Source organism: Nomascus leucogenys, chromosome 2 (assembly GCF_006542625.1).
Source record: "Nomascus leucogenys isolate Asia chromosome 2, Asia_NLE_v1, whole genome shotgun sequence".
Lineage (NCBI taxonomy): Eukaryota > Metazoa > Chordata > Mammalia > Primates > Hylobatidae > Nomascus > Nomascus leucogenys.
The window spans coordinates 155,041,641-155,058,123 of NC_044382.1; the positions used below are offsets into that span (position 1 = coordinate 155,041,641).

Below are 16,483 nucleotides of genomic sequence, written 5' to 3' on the forward strand. Positions count from 1 at the left end.
GACCCCCACCGCCACCTCGCTCCACCCCGGCCCTGCCCCGTCCCACCGCCCGCACTCACGTCGTCCATGAGCAGGAGCAGGATGTTGGGGGGCTGCGGGGCGCCCGAGGCCCCCATCCCCGCGGCGCTGAGCACCAGCAACAGCCGCCACCACCTCGTCGCCGCGACAACCGCCGCCATGGCAACCACGGGAGCCTCGGAGCCCGGGCCAGCGAGCCGACCTAGCGAACGTCCGCCGGCCCTTCCGGCTGGGCTGCGGGGCGGGGCCTGGACGGCCACGTGACCAGAGGGGCGGGGCCAGAGTCCGCGGAGGGACGGGAGGCGGGGCCTGGACCTACTCGTGACCAGCGGGGCGGGGCCTGAGCCAGCTGCGTGACTGGCGGGGCGGGGTTTGGGAGGCCGCGTGACCAGCGGCGGGTCACGTGATGCGGTGCCTGGCGCCGGGCCTCCCAAGATGGCGGTGTGCATCGCGGTGATCGCCAAGGAGGTGCGTACGCGCGGCGTGGGGCGTCCGGGCCCGCACCATCCTCGCCTCTCCGCTTTCTTTCCCCTTCTTCCCTGGGCCTAGAAGGCACCTTAGGAAATGGGACCTGGAGGAGGCCTTCCCCGAGCTCCAGCGGTCAGGGGCTTCGCAGTGGACGAGCCGCCAGGCAGACCCTGAGACCCCAGTTCCGCGCTCGCCCGTCCCGCTGCTGAACGCACCCCTCGACGCCCCAGGTCTCCTCCCCGCCAGGACCCACCAGAAACCTAGGTGGTCCCGGGCACTGCCTCCGTCCTCCGTCCTCAGCAGGTTCTGCCCGTTCTCCCGTCCAGCGCTGGTTCCCCGCGGACGGCGGCCCCGGCCCTCCTGCCAGTATCCCCGGAGCCGAGTTAAAAACAAATCGGATCCTGTCACGCCTCTGCCTGAGACCTCTGCAGTGGCTTCTCGTTGCCTTAGGATGGTGTCTGAATAACCTGGTCTGGGATCCTTTCCCCCCCATAACCCTTGGCACCCTCCGCTCCAACCAAACAATTCTGCAGCTCCCTGGACATGCTCTGCCCTCTTACCTCTCAGCCTTTGCACGCGGAACACCTCTCCCCAGCTCCCATCCTCTTTACTGGCCCACATATATTTCAACTGGAAAGCATTTTCTGAAGGCTAAGACTGACCTGGGTGGCTGTCCACCCTCCTGCTGCACGGAGCCTTCGTTTCCTAGCCAGGGTCTCCCCTGAGACCGGACTCGAGGCCGCTCCCTGCTGGGCGGTGACTGCTGCTAAGCTGCTCATGGGCTTCCCTCTTGGCCACAGATGATCATTTGCTTGTTTGTGGGTTTATTGACTAGGTATCACTCCCCACGAGGGTAGCGAGGACTCTTGTTCACTGTATTTCTGCAGGACCTAGTGCTGAACAGACAGGGTAAATGGCGGTGTGTGAAAGCCCAAGAAAGAAGCTGTTAATGCTGGTCTTACAATGGTCAGAAATGCAGAGATGAAGGGAATTTGAGCTGAGTCTTGAAGAGTTTAGTAAAAGGGCCGCTGTCAAGGTGAAGAAAAGCCAGTATTTAGGGTGCTGTATTTGGGTGACCCATGCAGAGTTAGAGGTGGGCTGAGGCAGAGTGGCCTCCAGGAGAAGATGAGAGGCCTGCCCAGGTGCCAGGCTTGCTCGGCAGGCTGTGCTCAGGCCCATTTTTCTGATTCATTTTTTCTTTTCTGCCCACCCTACTGCTGCTGCTTTGCAAACAACACATAAGTCTCTTTAGGTCACATGGGATTCCCTGAAGGCAGTGCCCACTGCGGCATGGAGAATGAAGCGGTGGGCCTTAGAGAAGGGGAATGCATTTCCCAGGTGGCTGCAGGTCATGGCTCTGCAGCCTAGTTCGGAGCTGGTGTGCGCTGGGTGGAGTCTTGTCCTTTCAGTGGCCGTCATCCTTTCTTGCAGAATTACCCGCTCTATATTCGCAGCACCCCTATGGAGAACGAGCTGAAGTTCCACTACATGGTGCACACGTCTCTGGACGTGGTGGATGAGAAGATCTCCGCGATGGGGAAGGCCCTGGTCGACCAGAGGGAGCTGTACTTGGGCCTGCTCTACCCCACGGAGGACTACAAGGTGTATCTTTCAGGGCAGGGTGTGTGTCAGGGAGGACCTACAATTGCAAGGTGTACTTTAGGATCAGATAACTTGAAACTTTTGAGAAGAAAAAAAAAAAGAGGTGAGAGTTTTTAGCCAGCCAGGGAATTAGGGAAGCCTGAGGTGAGTGAAGGCCTCTAACTCTTCTCTCTCTTTTATTGGAAGAGTCATTTGGGAAAAGCAAGGCTAGAATTCCCTGTAGGATGTTTTGGTTTGCATGTGTCCGTTGTCTGGTTTGCAGAGGAACTGGGACACTTCTGCTTTGTACCTGCAAGGATTTCTTTCTGTGCTTTTCAAGGGGAGCCACCACCTTTGAGCAGGGGATAACAGTTTCATTTATTTTCTTAGGCCTTGCCTCGTACGTCACTAGACACTCTCGTCTAGTCCCTTGGGACAGATCACTTGAGGCCATGGAGTTCAAAGACCTTCCCAAAAGCAGTAATGTAGCTTGTCCATGGTGACATTTGCTAGTAGCCACTATTTTACAAGATAATGTGGCCTCTAGAGATGGGATCTGCCTTGTTTATGAAGCCTCTGGTTTTGCAGTTAACTTTCTGGGCCAGGCATTGATTCATAAAGAGGGTGAGGTGTTCCAGACAGACAGAGTCTAGGTGGTTCGGCTCCTGGAGTGTGAACTGGGTAAGGCTTGGCTGCCTGCTCTTTGCTTCTCCTGCAAACACCAGACGTCGCCCTAGCAAAGTATTTAGGCTTGTACCCAGCACGGCCACTGCAGGACCAGCCCAGCCTGGGCATTTCCTGTGATTCAAGGTTGCCACGTTTCTCCAAAGTGAGGGCCCGCAGAGGGCCCTCCGCCGGCAGTCCCTGTGTTACGAGTGCCTTCCCTAACCAGCTGTGCAGATACGGCTACGTCACCAACTCCAAGGTGAAGTTTGTCATGGTGGTGGATTCCTCCAACACAGCCCTTCGAGACAACGAAATTCGCAGCGTAAGTTGGGGTTGGAAGGCCGTGCCCGAGTGGGCGTTTTGTTTTTCCTTTTTCACTTTGTTTTGAAATGCTGAGAAACCAAAAAATCTTGCACTGGCTGTGTGTACGTGGCAAGGTCACGGTTTGCTGGGTCTTTTTCAGATGTTCCGGAAGCTACACAACTCCTATACGGACGTTATGTGCAACCCCTTCTACAACCCGGGGGACCGCATCCAGTCCAGGTGGGCCCTACTTTCTGTGTCTTGCCGCCTTCTTTCTGTAGGACCTGCCTTGCCATTTTGGTTGCCAAAATGCAACCATTTGGAAAATAAGGGAGGAAAGGTCTTTTTAAGCTATGAGCACCATCCCCCTAGGGCAGAGGTTTTAAAGCCACAAAGCCCTGTTTCTCCACATCAACTCTTACAGAGATCTCCAGCGCATAAAGTGGATAGAGTGTGTGTGGTGCGGGGAACAGAGCTTGCCCATTTGTCTTCCCAGGTGTGCCCAGTGGGTACCTGGGGCGCCTGCAGGACTCAGGCCAAGCACATGGGCAGTGGCTTTGAGGGATCACACATCTTCTTGCAGCTACCTGATCTTTTATGTTGAATTTGAACAGTCGGGAACCTGGTTTGCAGGCGTCTTCCGAATAGTCCACAAAGTCAACAGATTTAACTTTTGAACATCGTGAGGGAAATGTGGGGTCCACGCCCACACTCCAGACTTGCTTCCAGTGAGTCCCCAGTTCTAAGACATCATTCCCTGTGGTTGGCAGGCAAGAGGACGCTGCAGTGACCCAAGCCAGGCCCTTCCCTCCACCAGGACACTGTCTCGGGGCCATCCTGGTCCCAGATGGGAGCAGGCAGGCGAATGTCCACGCAGACTTGCCTCCTGGGCTGCCCAGGGCCGTCCTTGTCACACCACCGCCTGTGGGCGGCAAGCCATCCGGGCGCTGAGGCAAGAGACCGGGGACGCGAGCTGTTCCGGTATAATAAAATATAAAACAAGAATAGTTATACCACATATAGATCTTAGATATGATTATATATGAATATCATTAATCATTAGTTGGTAGTAATTACTCTTTATTCCAATATTATAATAATTTTCACTCTATAATCATAACCTAGGAAAAACCAGGCCATACAGAGATAGGAGATGAGGGGACATAGTGAGGTGTGACCAGAAGACAAGAGTGCGAGCCTTCTGTTATGCCTGGACAGGGCCACCAGAGGGCTCCTTGGTCTAGCAGTAACGCCAGCGTCTGGGAAGATGCCCATTGCCAGGCGGACGGTCTCTAGCAGTGGCGAAAAGTGTCAAGGAACAACACCCGCTACTTAGCGGGTATAACTGTTCTTGTTTTATATTCTACTGGAACAGTTCGTGTCCTCGGTCTCTTGCCTCGGCGCCTGGGTGGCTTGCCGCCCACACCGCCCTGCCTGCCCACACTGCTCCCTCCTCCACCCCTTCCTGGGGCCTTGGGAGGCTGCACAGGGAACTTGGAGGCAGCCAATGGGATCTCAGTGCCCTGTGGGGCGGGAGTCCTGTCCTGGCCTGTCAGCAGAATTCACATTTCTGGACCCTGGAGAAGTCCCCCAGGGTCCTATGGACGGAGCCATGGTGCCCGGCCTGTCTCTGTGAGCAGAGGGGTGGAAGGCCTGGCCTTCCTCTGAGTGGGTCTGTTTCTCTTAGCAGGGCCTTTGATAACATGGTGACGTCGATGATGATACAGGTGTGCTGAATGAGCTGTGCTGCCAGCCATCGCAGAGGAGCCTGCACGTGACTGTGGTGGGGCCGTCGGTCTGTTCCCATCGCCTCTTCCTGAATGGGACGCCCGGGGTTTTCAGGGCAGGCAGCTGTGCATGTTCTCTCAACTAAAGGTCTTGTGAGATGGGATTTGGCTTTTTCCTTCCGTGTCAGCCAAGGATTTAACTAAGAAGAATTCAACTAAGGACTTTCAGGGGTGTGGGCAGAGGTTTGGGATCAGATGGCGCAGGTAGCCTGTCCCCAGTTGTCCCAAAGGGGCAGAGGCAGGGGCACCTGGAGCCAAGAGTTCCTGAGCCTGCAGGACCTGTGACCATGTGGGTCACCCATTGTCTGAACAGGTGGGCTGGTCTGGAGGGGGCGGCATCCTGAGCCGAGAACCAGCCTAGGATCTAGGGGCAAAAGGGGAGCCGGCGTGCCTTCCCACAGGGGAGGGCCCTCCTCTTTCTGGACTTGGCCTCCATTCTTTGCATCTGGCCCAACGTCTGGATTCATCCTGGCCTTAAAAGGAGCCCTTGTGAAACCTGGGATGCCTCGCGGCCCTGCGGCGTTGGCTCAGCTGCAGCCCTGGTCCTAAACCCTGGAGCGCAGACTTGAGGTGCCCCTTCCTGCCCGTTGGTGCTGAGGGGGTTGGGTGCTGCGTCACTTGATGACACGGCTGACTACCACCCAGGGCAGTGGCTGAGCCCATAGTGACGTCGTGCCGCCGTCGTCCTCGGGGTCCAGTAGTCAAGGCTCAGCCCGCTGAGGAGACGTCCCCGGAGTTGGTTCCAGCACTGGTCCAGGACTGGAGAGTTTCTCTAGGACCTTGAGGACCCCAGAAGTCCCTGCAGCAGGAAAGGCTGTGAGGGGGGGGTCAGCCTGGGGCAGGACACAGGGAGGGGAACTTTCTCGATACGTATTTGCCTTTTCATCCCATCCAGCAAACACAGTGTTAAGTTTATAAATTATAGAAGGAAAAATCAGCAAGGAGTGTGTGAAAACTGCATGCCCCAGGCCTCCGCTGCCCCAGGGTGAATTGGAAGTCCTGGAATGGGCCGAGGCACACCAGGCAGCTGATCTGGGTGCATGTGGGCCACAGGCCACCCTCACAAGGTTAAATCTTTAACAAGAGCCTCATGTTTGTTAGGAGAAGGTGGGACCCCAGCCCAAGCACCTCCCCACTGCAGCCTGGCAGGAAATCTTTGCCTTTTAGTGGGGATCACTCCTGCCTGAGTCCTGGCCGTGGTGGGGACTCTGCAAGTTGCTAACCCAGCGTCCATTCTCTTTCCTCCCTACTAACAGAACCCCAATGCCTCTGCCCAGTTCCAATAAGGGGCAGACGAGAGCCATGTCCTGGCCTCCCTTGCAGCCCGGGGTGTGCAGCTGTGGCGTGGAGGTGGGTGGTGCTGGGAGAGACTTGCAGGGAAGCTCCCGTGAAGGGGGCCCAGCTGCCACATGCAGGACCCTCCCCCTTTGCCTTCTTCCTGCCTGGAACGTGGATGTGATGGCTGGTGCTGGCACAGCTGTACTGAGAGCATGAGGAAAGAGTCACACCCTAAGGACAGTGGAGCAGAACACGGGAAGGACCCTGGGCCTTTGCTGACGTACCAGCCCCGGACTGCTTAAGTTCAGCTTTTTTTAAATGTGAGAAAATAAATGCACCCCTCTCTGCTTTAAGCCACTGATACTTGGGTTTTCTGTTAGGTGCAGCCAGACCCACCTGTAAGAACTTTTTACATGAGGGAGTTTTCACAAGCGTTGTTAGGCAGCATCCCCATTTTAAGCCCAAAGAAACAGAAGTCATCTGCTCACCTCTGATGTGACAGAAGAACTGTCACGTGGCACCTTTGCGCTGTCTCCACTGTGGGGCTGGCCTCACGGAGGGCCACAGCCCGCCTGCCCGCTCCTTCCTTGACCCCAGGTGACTTCTGCTGGACACCACATAGGGCAGCCCCTCCTCCCCTTCAGGCAGCAGCGATACTGCCTCTTCTCCCGCAGGCTGGGGAAGAGGGGCCTGTTCTTGTTAGTTGCCCACCTGAGCCAGCCAGAGCATCTTTCTCGACGCAGCCACAAAGGCCTCCGCAGGTCCTGGCGCAGGGTCTCATCACCTGTAAGGGCCACGCCGAGGGGTTCCCCCAGCTCTTCCTCCACCTTGGCCTGCTCAGGCCTGAAGTCCACAAGAAAGGAGGGACTCCGCAGGCTCACTCCGCTGTCTCCTTGCAGTGGCCACACAGAAGGCTAAAGACGGACAGGAACTAACCTGTGACATGGGCTAGAATACCACCAGGGACCCGACAAACCCATGGGCGTGATACCCACATCAAGGCCAGCAGCAACCCCTCACTGAGGGCCGGACCCTGGGCCTGGGTACTGAGCAGGCAGGGGCTGCCATCTGCAAAGGGCTGTGTGTGCCTCAGGTCCCTCTTGCAGTCCCCAGCTGTGAGCAGTCCGCACCAGGCCCCGCCCTAGACGGCTGGGCAGCTGGACCTCCCTTCTGGGCCACGCCTGGCTCTCACTGACACTGAGACAGCCCCCTCAAGCCCACCCTGAAGCCAGACTCCCTGGCAAACCAGCAGAGGCCTGGGTAGAGCAGCTCATAGACCACAGTGCCCACGGGCCCCGGAGTGGACCTCAGGCAGATCAGGGCAGATCCTGGAGGGCCGTGGTGGCTCCTTGGTCGAGTATCCTGATAATGAGGCCAGAGAGCTCAGTCTCCAGGGCTCCACTGTAACAGAGCACCACATGGAGGGGCTTCAAACCACGGGAATGCATTCCCTCCCTGCGCTGGAGGCAGAAGTCTGAAGGCTGGGTGTGGCTAGGGCTGGCTCCTTCTGGAGGCTCTGGGGCGGGTCTGCTCCAGCCTATGTCTGCAGCCACTGCCGGCACCTGTAATCCTCGGCACTGCTCCAGCCTCTGCCTCTGTCCTCACGCGGTCTTGGAGCGTCTCTTGGTCTCTGTAACCAGTGTGTGGTTGGGTTTAGAGACCACAGGGAACCCAGGACCGTCTCCAGACCTTTTGCTGAATCACATCTGCAAAGACCCTTTCGAGAGAAGTCCACATTTACAGGTTTTGGGGATCAGGACACGGACATATTTTGGGGAGCATCATTCATCCCAGTACAGAGGCCAACACTGACCCAAGACCCCAAGATTGGGTGTGGGGCTGGTTTGGGGAAGAGGCTGGTGTAGGTGGGGAAGAAGGAGGGTGGCTCATTCCCGGGAGCAGCATCTGGCCTGGTGCTGGAGGAAGGTGGCTGAGGGGTGGGTGGGCACCAGCCCACTGAATAGGAGCTGGTCTGCACAGGGCTCCAGGAATTAACACACAGCCTGATGAGGCACAAAGGGGAGGCGCTGCTAGTCGTGGAATGCTGGAGTCAGGTGTGTGCACATAAGCAGGGCCTCCGTGGCTGTGCATGCAGCCAGAGAGCCTAACTGGCTGTGCTTTCAGAGGGGACAGTCGTCAAAGTGCCCAGGACAGAGACCTCCACTTCTGCTCCCTGAGCTTCTGACAAGCGCCAGCGTCCCGGGTGTCTGTGTCACTTGGTGGGGGACATGTGGTGCCAGGGCAGGGTTACGAGGTGGGGGGCACCTTGACACATAGGCAGTCGCAGCCTACCAGGATGGCAGTGACATTGACACCACCTCAGCCTGTGCACACTGCCCGCCTGCTGTCCTGAGGGGTCTAGAGCCCTGTCCCCGTCCCACAGCCACGGCCCACCAGCCGCCTTCTGTGTCCTGTCCCAGGGGAGACACAAAGGGAACTGCGTGTCCTGTCCCAGGGGAAGACGCAAAGGGAATTGTGTGTCCTGTCCCAGGGGAAGACGCAAAGGGAACTGTGTCCATGGGGGGAATGCACAGGACTGCTGCTGCTATTTGCTTTTAAAAAGTGCCCAAGTTTAATAATTTATGCTTCACCATTAAGAGACATGTTTCTATTTTTCTTAAAATGACTTAGTTGAAGAGCCGAGCAGGCCAACCCCAAGCTGGCCTGGCACTGCCTGGGACTCTGCCCCTCCCTTCCCTCACCATCCAGAGCCCCCTAGATCCCCGTGGCGCCCATGCCAGGCCCACCACTGGGCCGTGGCTGTGACTCGTGGCTGTGGCCGTGGGTCTGGGCCACCATACAAGGCCCTACTGGGCCACCCCCCGGCCAAGAGGGGGCCAGCGGCTGCTCTGGACACCCCTCTCCTCTGGCCTCATCCCCGCCCCACTCCCTGCCCCAGCCCCAGGATGGAGCACAAGTGGTTTACTCCTGACCCCGTCCCCAGCCCCCAGCCCCCAGCCCCCAGCCCCTCTCTCAAAATCGGGCCTTCCCTTTAATACGGTGAAAACCATGGTGAGAATTTTCCACGGGCCCTGCATGGAGAGAGAACACGTGGTGAGTGGCCTTCCAGAGGGGAAGGGGTGGTGGCCCAGGGCCCCGGGGGGGCAGCAGGATAGGGACGCAGGGAGGTCACCTGGCTGCTCAGGAGATGCCCCAGGGGCCTTTCTGGTGACTCCCAGCTGCTCTCTTGGGAGAGCCCCACGAAAGGGAAAGGCAGCGCCAGGAAAGCCCCTTGGGGCAGCTGCAGCCCACCCCGGAGCCTTTGTGGGAACAAGAAGGGGTCAACCTCTCCCAGCAGAGAGGCTACAAAAAGTACCCGCCTCCCCAGCTGACGCAGCAGCCCCAGCCCTCACCCAGGCCCCGCCAGGTACATTCCTGCAGCCCCATAAGGAACGAGCTCAGGGACCCCCTCCCGCCCCTGATCCCCAGGCCCCGATGCCCCCCCATGGCCCTCGCCCCCAGGCTGCCCCCACAGGCACCCACTCACCGATTCTGCCCTCGTGGTCTGAGCCGGGGCCTGCCCTGGAGGCCGCTGTGGGGGAAGGGTGCCCCCCTGGAGCCTGGGTGTCCGCGAAGGCCCCCGCGGTCTGTGGAGCTGATCCCAGGGAAGTTGGTTCTTTTCGGCAGTACCTGGGGCAAAGGCCTGTTTCGAGTCCTCCTCAAGGGGCAGCCGAGACCCAGCCTGCAGCCCCTGCAGCCCCCACCACCCTGGAGCGTGGGGTCCTGCCCGGCTCAGGATGCCATTCGGGCCTACAGGGTCCCCTGCCTTTGCCTACCATAGCTGTCGTTATGATACCCCGTCACGGCAGCACCCCCGCAGAGGGGGCTCCCCCCGAGAGGGGACACTTCCCCACCACGCCACTGCAGACCAAACCCAGCTTCAGGTCTGAGGGTCCCGCCACATCCTGTCCAGGCCCAGCCAAGCACCGTGCCTGAGACATGTTGTGCAGAGAGGAGCCAGCTGGTGCTGCTGTGTGTCCCAGGGCCAGTGGGCCAGCCCCTCTCGCTCATGTTCCTGGACCTGGGGAGCACCGGCGCACCTTGATGAGCCGGCCCCGGAAGAGGCTCTGGTCCAGCTCCACGGCGGCCTGCACGGAGCCCTTGGTGGCAAACTCTATGTAGGCATAACTGAGGGAAAGGGCAGGGAAGGGAGGGGAGGGGTGAGGCCGGGCCCTGTCCGCACGGCCAGTGCCCCCACCAGGCCCCACACTGACCCCTTGGGGTGTCCAGAGAACTTGTCGCACAGGATGGTGACTCGCTGGACCTCCCCACAGCGGCTGAAGTGGGCCTCCAGCTCCTCGGCGGAGCCCCCGTAGTCCACCTGCACCCAGACCCAGACCCGCACGTGAGGGAGACGCCTGCCCTGACTCGGGGCTTTCTTGTTAGAGGTGGGGAAAGAAACCCCACGGCTGGGCCCCGTGGCGGGGATGGCCCCAGGCCTGCACCCCACACCCCTGCTGGGGATGGAGGGAAGAAAATAAAGGGTATCTCGTATGGAGCGCTTCCTTCTGGAGGGTTGGAGCCTTTTAAAAAGCTTCTCAAAAGTGGAGATTTCAATTGCAACCCTCAATTCCAGCTCATGTTGTAAAAGTGGAATATGTGCCCAGGCCAGTGTTTCCTCCAGGGGATGGGGCTGCCCCCAGTGTCAGAGCCCCCTTCCCAGCAAGGCTGCCTGGCCCATGGCTGGACGCAGGACCCCCTGGAAGAGATGGGGCCCCACTCACTGCCTGCCCCCCACCCCGCCCGGCACTCACGTTGCCCACGTAGACGGATCTGTGGTCAGCCTCCACCTTCTCCTCCGGGGTCCCAGGGACGGGGCAGCCTGCGGAGAACGCAGCTCAGGCCCGCAGGCCCTTGGCTCCTTCCTCACTCCTCTCACGGGGAAGGTCGCCCAGGCTCATAGGGGAGGTGACACCTTGGAGCCTGCCAGGCCCAACCCTCATGGAAACTGTGGGACCCTCGCTCAGTGGGGGGCTGCCTGTGCCCCTGGTTCCTACCCATCGTCTCAGGGTTCAGCAGCTGCCCGGCTGCAGTGCCCTCCTCTTCCTCGGCCCGGTGCTGCACTCCCGGAGGCCGCGGTGGCCCCTTGGCCTGCTCCATGGCACACACCTTCATCTTGATGGCCTCCAGCTCCTGCCGACACATGGCCCTGAGCGGGGCAGGCAGCCTGCAGGCTCTGCTCGAGGAAGGTGGGTGTGTGGCCTGCCAGCTCCAGTACAGGGTCACAGCCCCAAGGGGCAGCCCTTCTCTGGACAGGGACATTCCTTCCTGGGGCGGCTGGCTGGGGTGATGAACTCGCCCCTGCAGAGAAGCCCCCAAAACTGCACCTCAAGGGCCCTTCCCCAGGCCAGAAAGGCCACCTTGACCCTGCAGTCTGTGTGGCCAGGGGCGGGGGGGTCTCCTTGCCACCTTCGTCCAGGCAGGTGGGCAATGGCCCTCTCCCCTCCTAAGTCAGCCGTAGCCGTCCGTCACCCAGACCCCATGTCTCCACCAGCCCCCGTGTCTCCACCAGCCCCTGTGCCCCAGGTCCCCTGAGATCCCCAGGGCCTGCACACAGCTGTTACCTGGTCAGGCACTGGGCACTCAGCCAGGTTCTCCTGCTCCAGCAGAGACAGCAGAAAGCCTGCATCCCCATCCTGGTCTTCCTCTGCCTCATCTTCCTCCTCCTTCTCTTCCCCACCCTCTGGCCCCACCATCTCCTTGGTCTCGTTCCAGGCCCCCCAGCCCTGGGCCTCAGGGTCTGAGGAGACCGTCTGGAGCCAGGCCTGAGTGGGGGGTGGGAAGAGAGAGCGGTTCGGGAAGGGCCACATGGTGGAAGGGCAGAAGGAAGGTGGGCCAGGCGAGGCCTCCCCTCCACTCCCCTCGCGTCCGCACCTGCCTGGGCTCTCCTGGAGTTTTAAGCCCTTCCCTGAGGCCAGCTGCTCCCACTAGAGCATCTGCAAAGGCCGAGTGGGGCTGAGCTTCCAGCCTTGGCTCCTGGCCCCGCCCCTTCCCTGTCACTCAGACAGGTACCTCCAGGACACTCCCTGGAGGAAGGAGAGGCTGAGTTGAGTGGGGGTCACTGGTCTCTTCTGCTTCTGCCCGGCCACGCTGTGGCTCACTGGAGCCTTGGTCCGTCACAGGGTTCCCACCTCAGCAGCATCCACACGGCACGAACATCACACGGCATGAACACCCAATCCAAGTGGGAACACGGCAGTGGTTTCTTCTAGTACCAGGATCCAAGCAGGCTGGGGAGGTGGCTTCCGACCAGGGGAGGCAGGGGCTGAGCTGGTCTGGGGGGAGGGAAGGGCCTGAGCAGGGACCGAGGGTAGGTGCATGGGATGGGAGGGCCGAGGCAGGTCGGGGCGGGGTCCTGGGCCCAGAGGAGGGGCAGCAACAGCTGTCTCTGCATCCTGACCCCTATGGAGTCCCCAGGGACCCTTGCCTCTCTAACCCTCATTCCGGGCCTTTTTTTTTTTTTTTTTTTTAGGCAGGAGTCTTGCTTTGTTGCCAAGGCTGGAGTGCAGTGGCGTGATCTCGGCTCACTGCAACCTCTGCCTCCCAGGTTCAGGTGATTCTCCTGCCTCAGCCTCCTGTGTAGCTGGGATTACAGGCACCTGCCACCACGCCCAGCTAATTTTGTTTGTATTTTTAGTAAAGACAGGGTTTCACCATGTTGCCCAGGCTGGTCTCAAACTCCTGACCTCAGGTGATCCGCCCGACTCGGCCTCCCAAAGGGCTGGGATTACAGGCGTGAGACACTGCACGTGGCCTGGGTCATCTTTTAGATGGGTGCCACTTCCATGAGGCCAGAATTCTTCTGCTGTGGGGTGGGGGCTCCGTGGGGAGTGACGGCGTGAGTTACTGTGGGGTGGGGGCTCTGGGGAGTGACGGCGTGAGTTACTGTGGGGTGGGGGCTCTGGGGAGTGACGGCGTGAGTTACTGTGGGGTGGGGGCTCGGGGAGTGACGGCGTGAGTTACTGTGGGGTGGGGGCTCGGGGAGTGACGGGTGAGTTACTGTGGGGTGGGGGCTCCGGGGAGTGACGGCGTGAGTTACTGTGGGGTGGGGGCTCGGGGAGTGACGGCGTGAGTTACTGTGGGGTGGGGGCTCCGTGGGGAGTGAGGTGTGAGTTACTGTGGGGTGGGGGCTCTGGGGAGTGACGGCGTGAGTTACTGTGGGGTGGGGGCTCTGGGGAGTGACGGCGTGAGTTACTGTGGGGTGGGGGCTCTGGGGAGTGACGGTGTGAGTTACTGTGGTGGAATTCCTTGGGCATCCAGTGGTGTCTGCACCTGGCTTCACCCATGCAGGGTTGCAGGAGAACGTGACCCGGTCTGCCCTCACGCCTCCCTCTGCATCTGCCACCGCGGCTGCTGGAGTCTGCTCTGGCCTCCGTCTCCAGTGCTGCCGTCTCCCACCCACTCTGTGAAGGACTTGGGGCCAGGGAGTCATGCATGGCTCTTACCCCTGCCATCGGTGGTGGGGGACGGGGTCCCCTGCACAGCTGCCACCCCCAGGCCAAGGCCATCTTCTCTGTGACTGCACCCCAGTGTTCAGTCAGTGGGGCTGGGATTCCTGGGAATTTGGGACTGGGGGAGGAGAGAGAGACACAGCGTGGCCTAGGCTGGAGCCGTACTGCTGCACCATGTACCACCCACCCAGGGTGGCCCTTCCTCCACCTTGGGCTGGGGGCTCAGGGGGAGCAGGTAGTGACATGGAGGCTGCCACAGGCTGGGGACCCAGGCTCCTGCACCCACTCTCTTCTCACCTCTGTAAAAGCCAGAAGGTGTCTGAGATGGGTCTCAATCAATTTAGAGGTTTATCTTGCCAAGGTTAAGGGTGCACCCAGGAAAAAGGAACACGAAGCCACAGGCAACATCTGTGCTCTGCTTTTTCCAAAGAGGGTTTAGAGGCCGGGCGTGGTGGTTCACGCCTGTAATCCCAGCACTTTGGGAGTCCGGGCGAGGTGGCTCACGCCTGTAATCCCAGCATTTTGGGAGGCTGAGGTGGGCAGATCACTTGAGGTCAGGAGTTCAAAACCAGCCTGGCCAACATGGTGAAACCCCGTCTCTACTAAAAATACAAAAACAATTAGCCGGGCATGGTGGCGGGTGCCTGTAATCCCAGCTACTCGGGAGGCTGAGGCGGGAGAATTGCTTGAACCCGGGAGGCAGAGGTTGCAGTGAGCCAAGATCACGCCACTACACTCCAGCCTGGGCGACGGAGTGAGACTGTCTCAAAAAAACAAAAACAAAAAAACCCAAAGAGGGTTTGGAGGCTTTTATATTTAAAGGGAAAGAGCGGGCAGGAGGGGAACACAGGAAGGAAAGAAAAGGGAGGGCGGATAAAAGGCAAGCGGTAGCGTTTCTTTGAATCTCTCATTGGCAGTCACCAAATGCACATTTTGAAATATGGAAGGTGGGGGTAGAGGAGTGCATTACGTAGCCCCACGCTCAGCAACCCTGCGTTTCCACAGAGGATAGAACTGCCACAGGGAATAGGAAGCTGGCAGGTTTGCATTCGCCTCCGGTGAGTGGAGGGTGATGTTAGCTCTACCCTTTGTCCCGTACCTGGGAAGATAAGCTCCTAGATCACAGTGTCTGGGTGGGATCCAGCAGAACTGTTTCAGAGCCAAGATCTTGGGACCCACAAGGAATTTCCCTGCAAGCGCATTGAGGGGGCACAGGCTCCTTCATCATCGTAGCTGTCCAATTAGGAAGAAAGTGGGAGGCAGGTGTGTGTGACTCGGCTCCCAGCTTGACTTGTCCCTTTGGCTTAGTGAGTTTTAGGTCGTGAAATTTTGTTTTCTTTTCACACCTCCAGGAGGCTGACTGAAGACCATGCTGTCACCCCATCTGTTCACCACCCAGAGGATTTTCTGGGGCAGGCTCATAAGGTCAGGGAGGAGCGGGCCTTGTCTGGAACCCGGCTACGGCCCTGGACGCCCCTTCCCCTCTCCCTGGCTCCACACAGCCACGCACTTACGTGTTCGTGGTCCCTGGACACCTCCCCCTGCGCACGGTGCCACTGTCTCCGGGAAGCCTGCCGGGCTGCTCCTCCTCCCTCCAGAGCCGCTGTCCTCACGCCTTTCCTGCTGTCCGTCCAGTGTTGATGACTTGGCCAGCTCTCCCCGTATAAACCAAGCTCCTCAGGGGCAGCGCCCACGTCTGCACTGAGGACAGGAGCGCTGGCCAGGGTTGGCCAGACGAGGGTGGAGTGCGGCCTCAGCCTGGGCCCCTCCTGCTGGGATGGAGCCCCCTGCCCCGTGTGTCTGTGCCCGTGTGTCAGAGGGTCTGCCAGCACCCGTGCCTCCACCTCCCTGTCAGAGGCAGGACTGCAGCCAGTTCCGTCCAAGACCAGAGCCTGCTGGACTCGGCCCAGGCCCTGACGCATGCCGCTCTGAGCTCGGGCCCTGGCCATGGAAAACCTTGTCGTCCTCACCCTGTCTGAGATTGCTGACACACCAGGCCTGGCCAGAGATCCTGCCAGCTGCCTGGCAGGGGACAGACGGCATTGGCCTTCCCAGTGACGCTCTTCAAATACACCCTGTCCCAGAGCCGGGCCTGAGGATTCATGGCAGCCTGGCCCCAGGGGCACCAGCGCCCAGCCCAACTCCTATTCCAGACAGGATCCAAGTGTGACCCAACACCAGGGCCCCATGGGGATGGCTGAGAGGGGTGAGCCATCCCTTCCTGTGCTATCCACCCTCAGGTCCCCTCTGTCCCCTCAGTTTTCATTTCTTTTTTTTTTTTTGAGATGCAGTCTCACTCTGTTGCCCAGACTAGAGTGCAATGGCGCGATCTCGGCTCACTGCAACCTCCACTTCCCGAGTTCAAGCGATTCTCCTGCCTCAGCCTCCCAAGTAGCTGGGATTACAGGCACCTGCCACCACGTCCAGCTAATTTTTTGTATTTTTAGAAGAGATGGGGTTTCACCGTGTTGGCCAGGCTGGTCTTGAACTCCTGACCTCAGGCGATCCGCCTGCCTCAGCCTCCTAAAGTGCTGGGATTACAGGCCTGAGCCACCTCGCCTGGTCTCCCCTCAGTTTTGTCTGTGTCCTCTGAGGTCCCGTGTCCCCCATCGGGGTCGGAGTGGTCATGGTCCCAGCCTCAGCACTGTCTGAGGGGGTGCTGCTCAGGCAGGGGCTCCAGTCTTGGAATCCTCAGGACCATCTCCCGGGTGTAAAGTCAGGACCCCCCGAACGTCCCCTTTGCAGGCTCAGCTGTTGCCAGCCCTGCAGGGGCCCTCGTGGCTGCGGCTGCCGCTCCTCCCCGCCTGTGTGCTCCCGCCCTGCCTCTTCCCGTCGCCCCAGCCGCACGTCACACACTGGCCTGTTTGTTCCTGCATTGTGCGTGGTGCATAGGGAGGCCCGTCCCTGCCGGGCACGGAGAAGCCGCAGCAG

The 16,483-nt window shown here is 59.7% G+C and overlaps 3 protein-coding genes across 15 annotated transcripts in view; 1 reads left to right on the top strand and 2 right to left on the bottom strand.

Moving 5' to 3' along the window:
• GALNS (galactosamine (N-acetyl)-6-sulfatase) overlaps nucleotides 1-291 on the bottom strand; it is a 43,257-nt gene extending 42,966 nt beyond the window's left edge. For 2 of the 3 annotated variants that reach the window (XM_030820289.1, XM_030820295.1), the window contains exon 1: nucleotides 60-266. In XM_030820289.1, coding sequence (XP_030676149.1) covers nucleotides 60-179 — 120 coding nt within the window. In that variant the 5' untranslated portion in view covers nucleotides 180-266. Of the gene's footprint in view, nucleotides 1-59 lie in introns of all 3 variants that reach the window. The other variant, XM_030820297.1, reaches the window with a different exon arrangement.
• A 77-nt stretch (nucleotides 292-368) lies between these two features.
• TRAPPC2L (trafficking protein particle complex 2 like) lies at nucleotides 369-6,454 on the top strand. 7 transcript variants are annotated; one of them, XM_003280611.4, is made up of 5 exons: nucleotides 369-486; nucleotides 1,918-2,090; nucleotides 2,968-3,055; nucleotides 3,197-3,276; nucleotides 4,724-6,454. In XM_003280611.4, exons 1-5 carry the CDS (start codon nucleotides 454-456, stop codon nucleotides 4,770-4,772), a joined length of 423 nt encoding a protein of 140 aa, XP_003280659.1. In that variant the 5' UTR covers nucleotides 369-453; the 3' UTR covers nucleotides 4,773-6,454. The 7 variants fall into 7 exon arrangements, with proteins under 7 accessions (XP_003280659.1, XP_012360980.1, XP_012360981.1 ...); XM_012505526.2 differs by having other exon boundaries at nucleotides 371-486; nucleotides 4,727-6,454; XM_012505527.2 differs by having other exon boundaries at nucleotides 378-486; nucleotides 1,941-2,090.
• A 2,195-nt stretch (nucleotides 6,455-8,649) lies between these two features.
• Nucleotides 8,650-15,834, bottom strand: PABPN1L (PABPN1 like, cytoplasmic). Of its 5 annotated transcripts, XM_030820321.1 has the most exons (9): nucleotides 13,850-14,020; nucleotides 13,547-13,670; nucleotides 11,666-12,394; nucleotides 11,099-11,234; nucleotides 10,856-10,923; nucleotides 10,316-10,422; nucleotides 10,142-10,229; nucleotides 9,589-9,731; nucleotides 8,650-9,133 (listed from the first exon to the last, which is right to left on the bottom strand). In XM_030820321.1, the coding sequence occupies exons 3-9, from the start codon at nucleotides 11,909-11,911 to the stop codon at nucleotides 9,094-9,096; spliced, it is 828 nt and encodes a 275-aa protein (XP_030676181.1). In that variant the 5' UTR covers nucleotides 11,912-12,394; nucleotides 13,547-13,670; nucleotides 13,850-14,020; the 3' UTR covers nucleotides 8,650-9,093. The 5 variants fall into 5 exon arrangements, with proteins under 5 accessions (XP_030676181.1, XP_030676188.1, XP_030676173.1 ...); XM_030820328.1 differs by lacking the exon at nucleotides 10,142-10,229; XM_030820313.1 differs by lacking the exons at nucleotides 11,099-11,234; nucleotides 13,850-14,020 and adding an exon at nucleotides 15,067-15,834 and having other exon boundaries at nucleotides 10,142-10,422.
• Nucleotides 15,835-16,483: the final 649 nt, after the last annotated feature.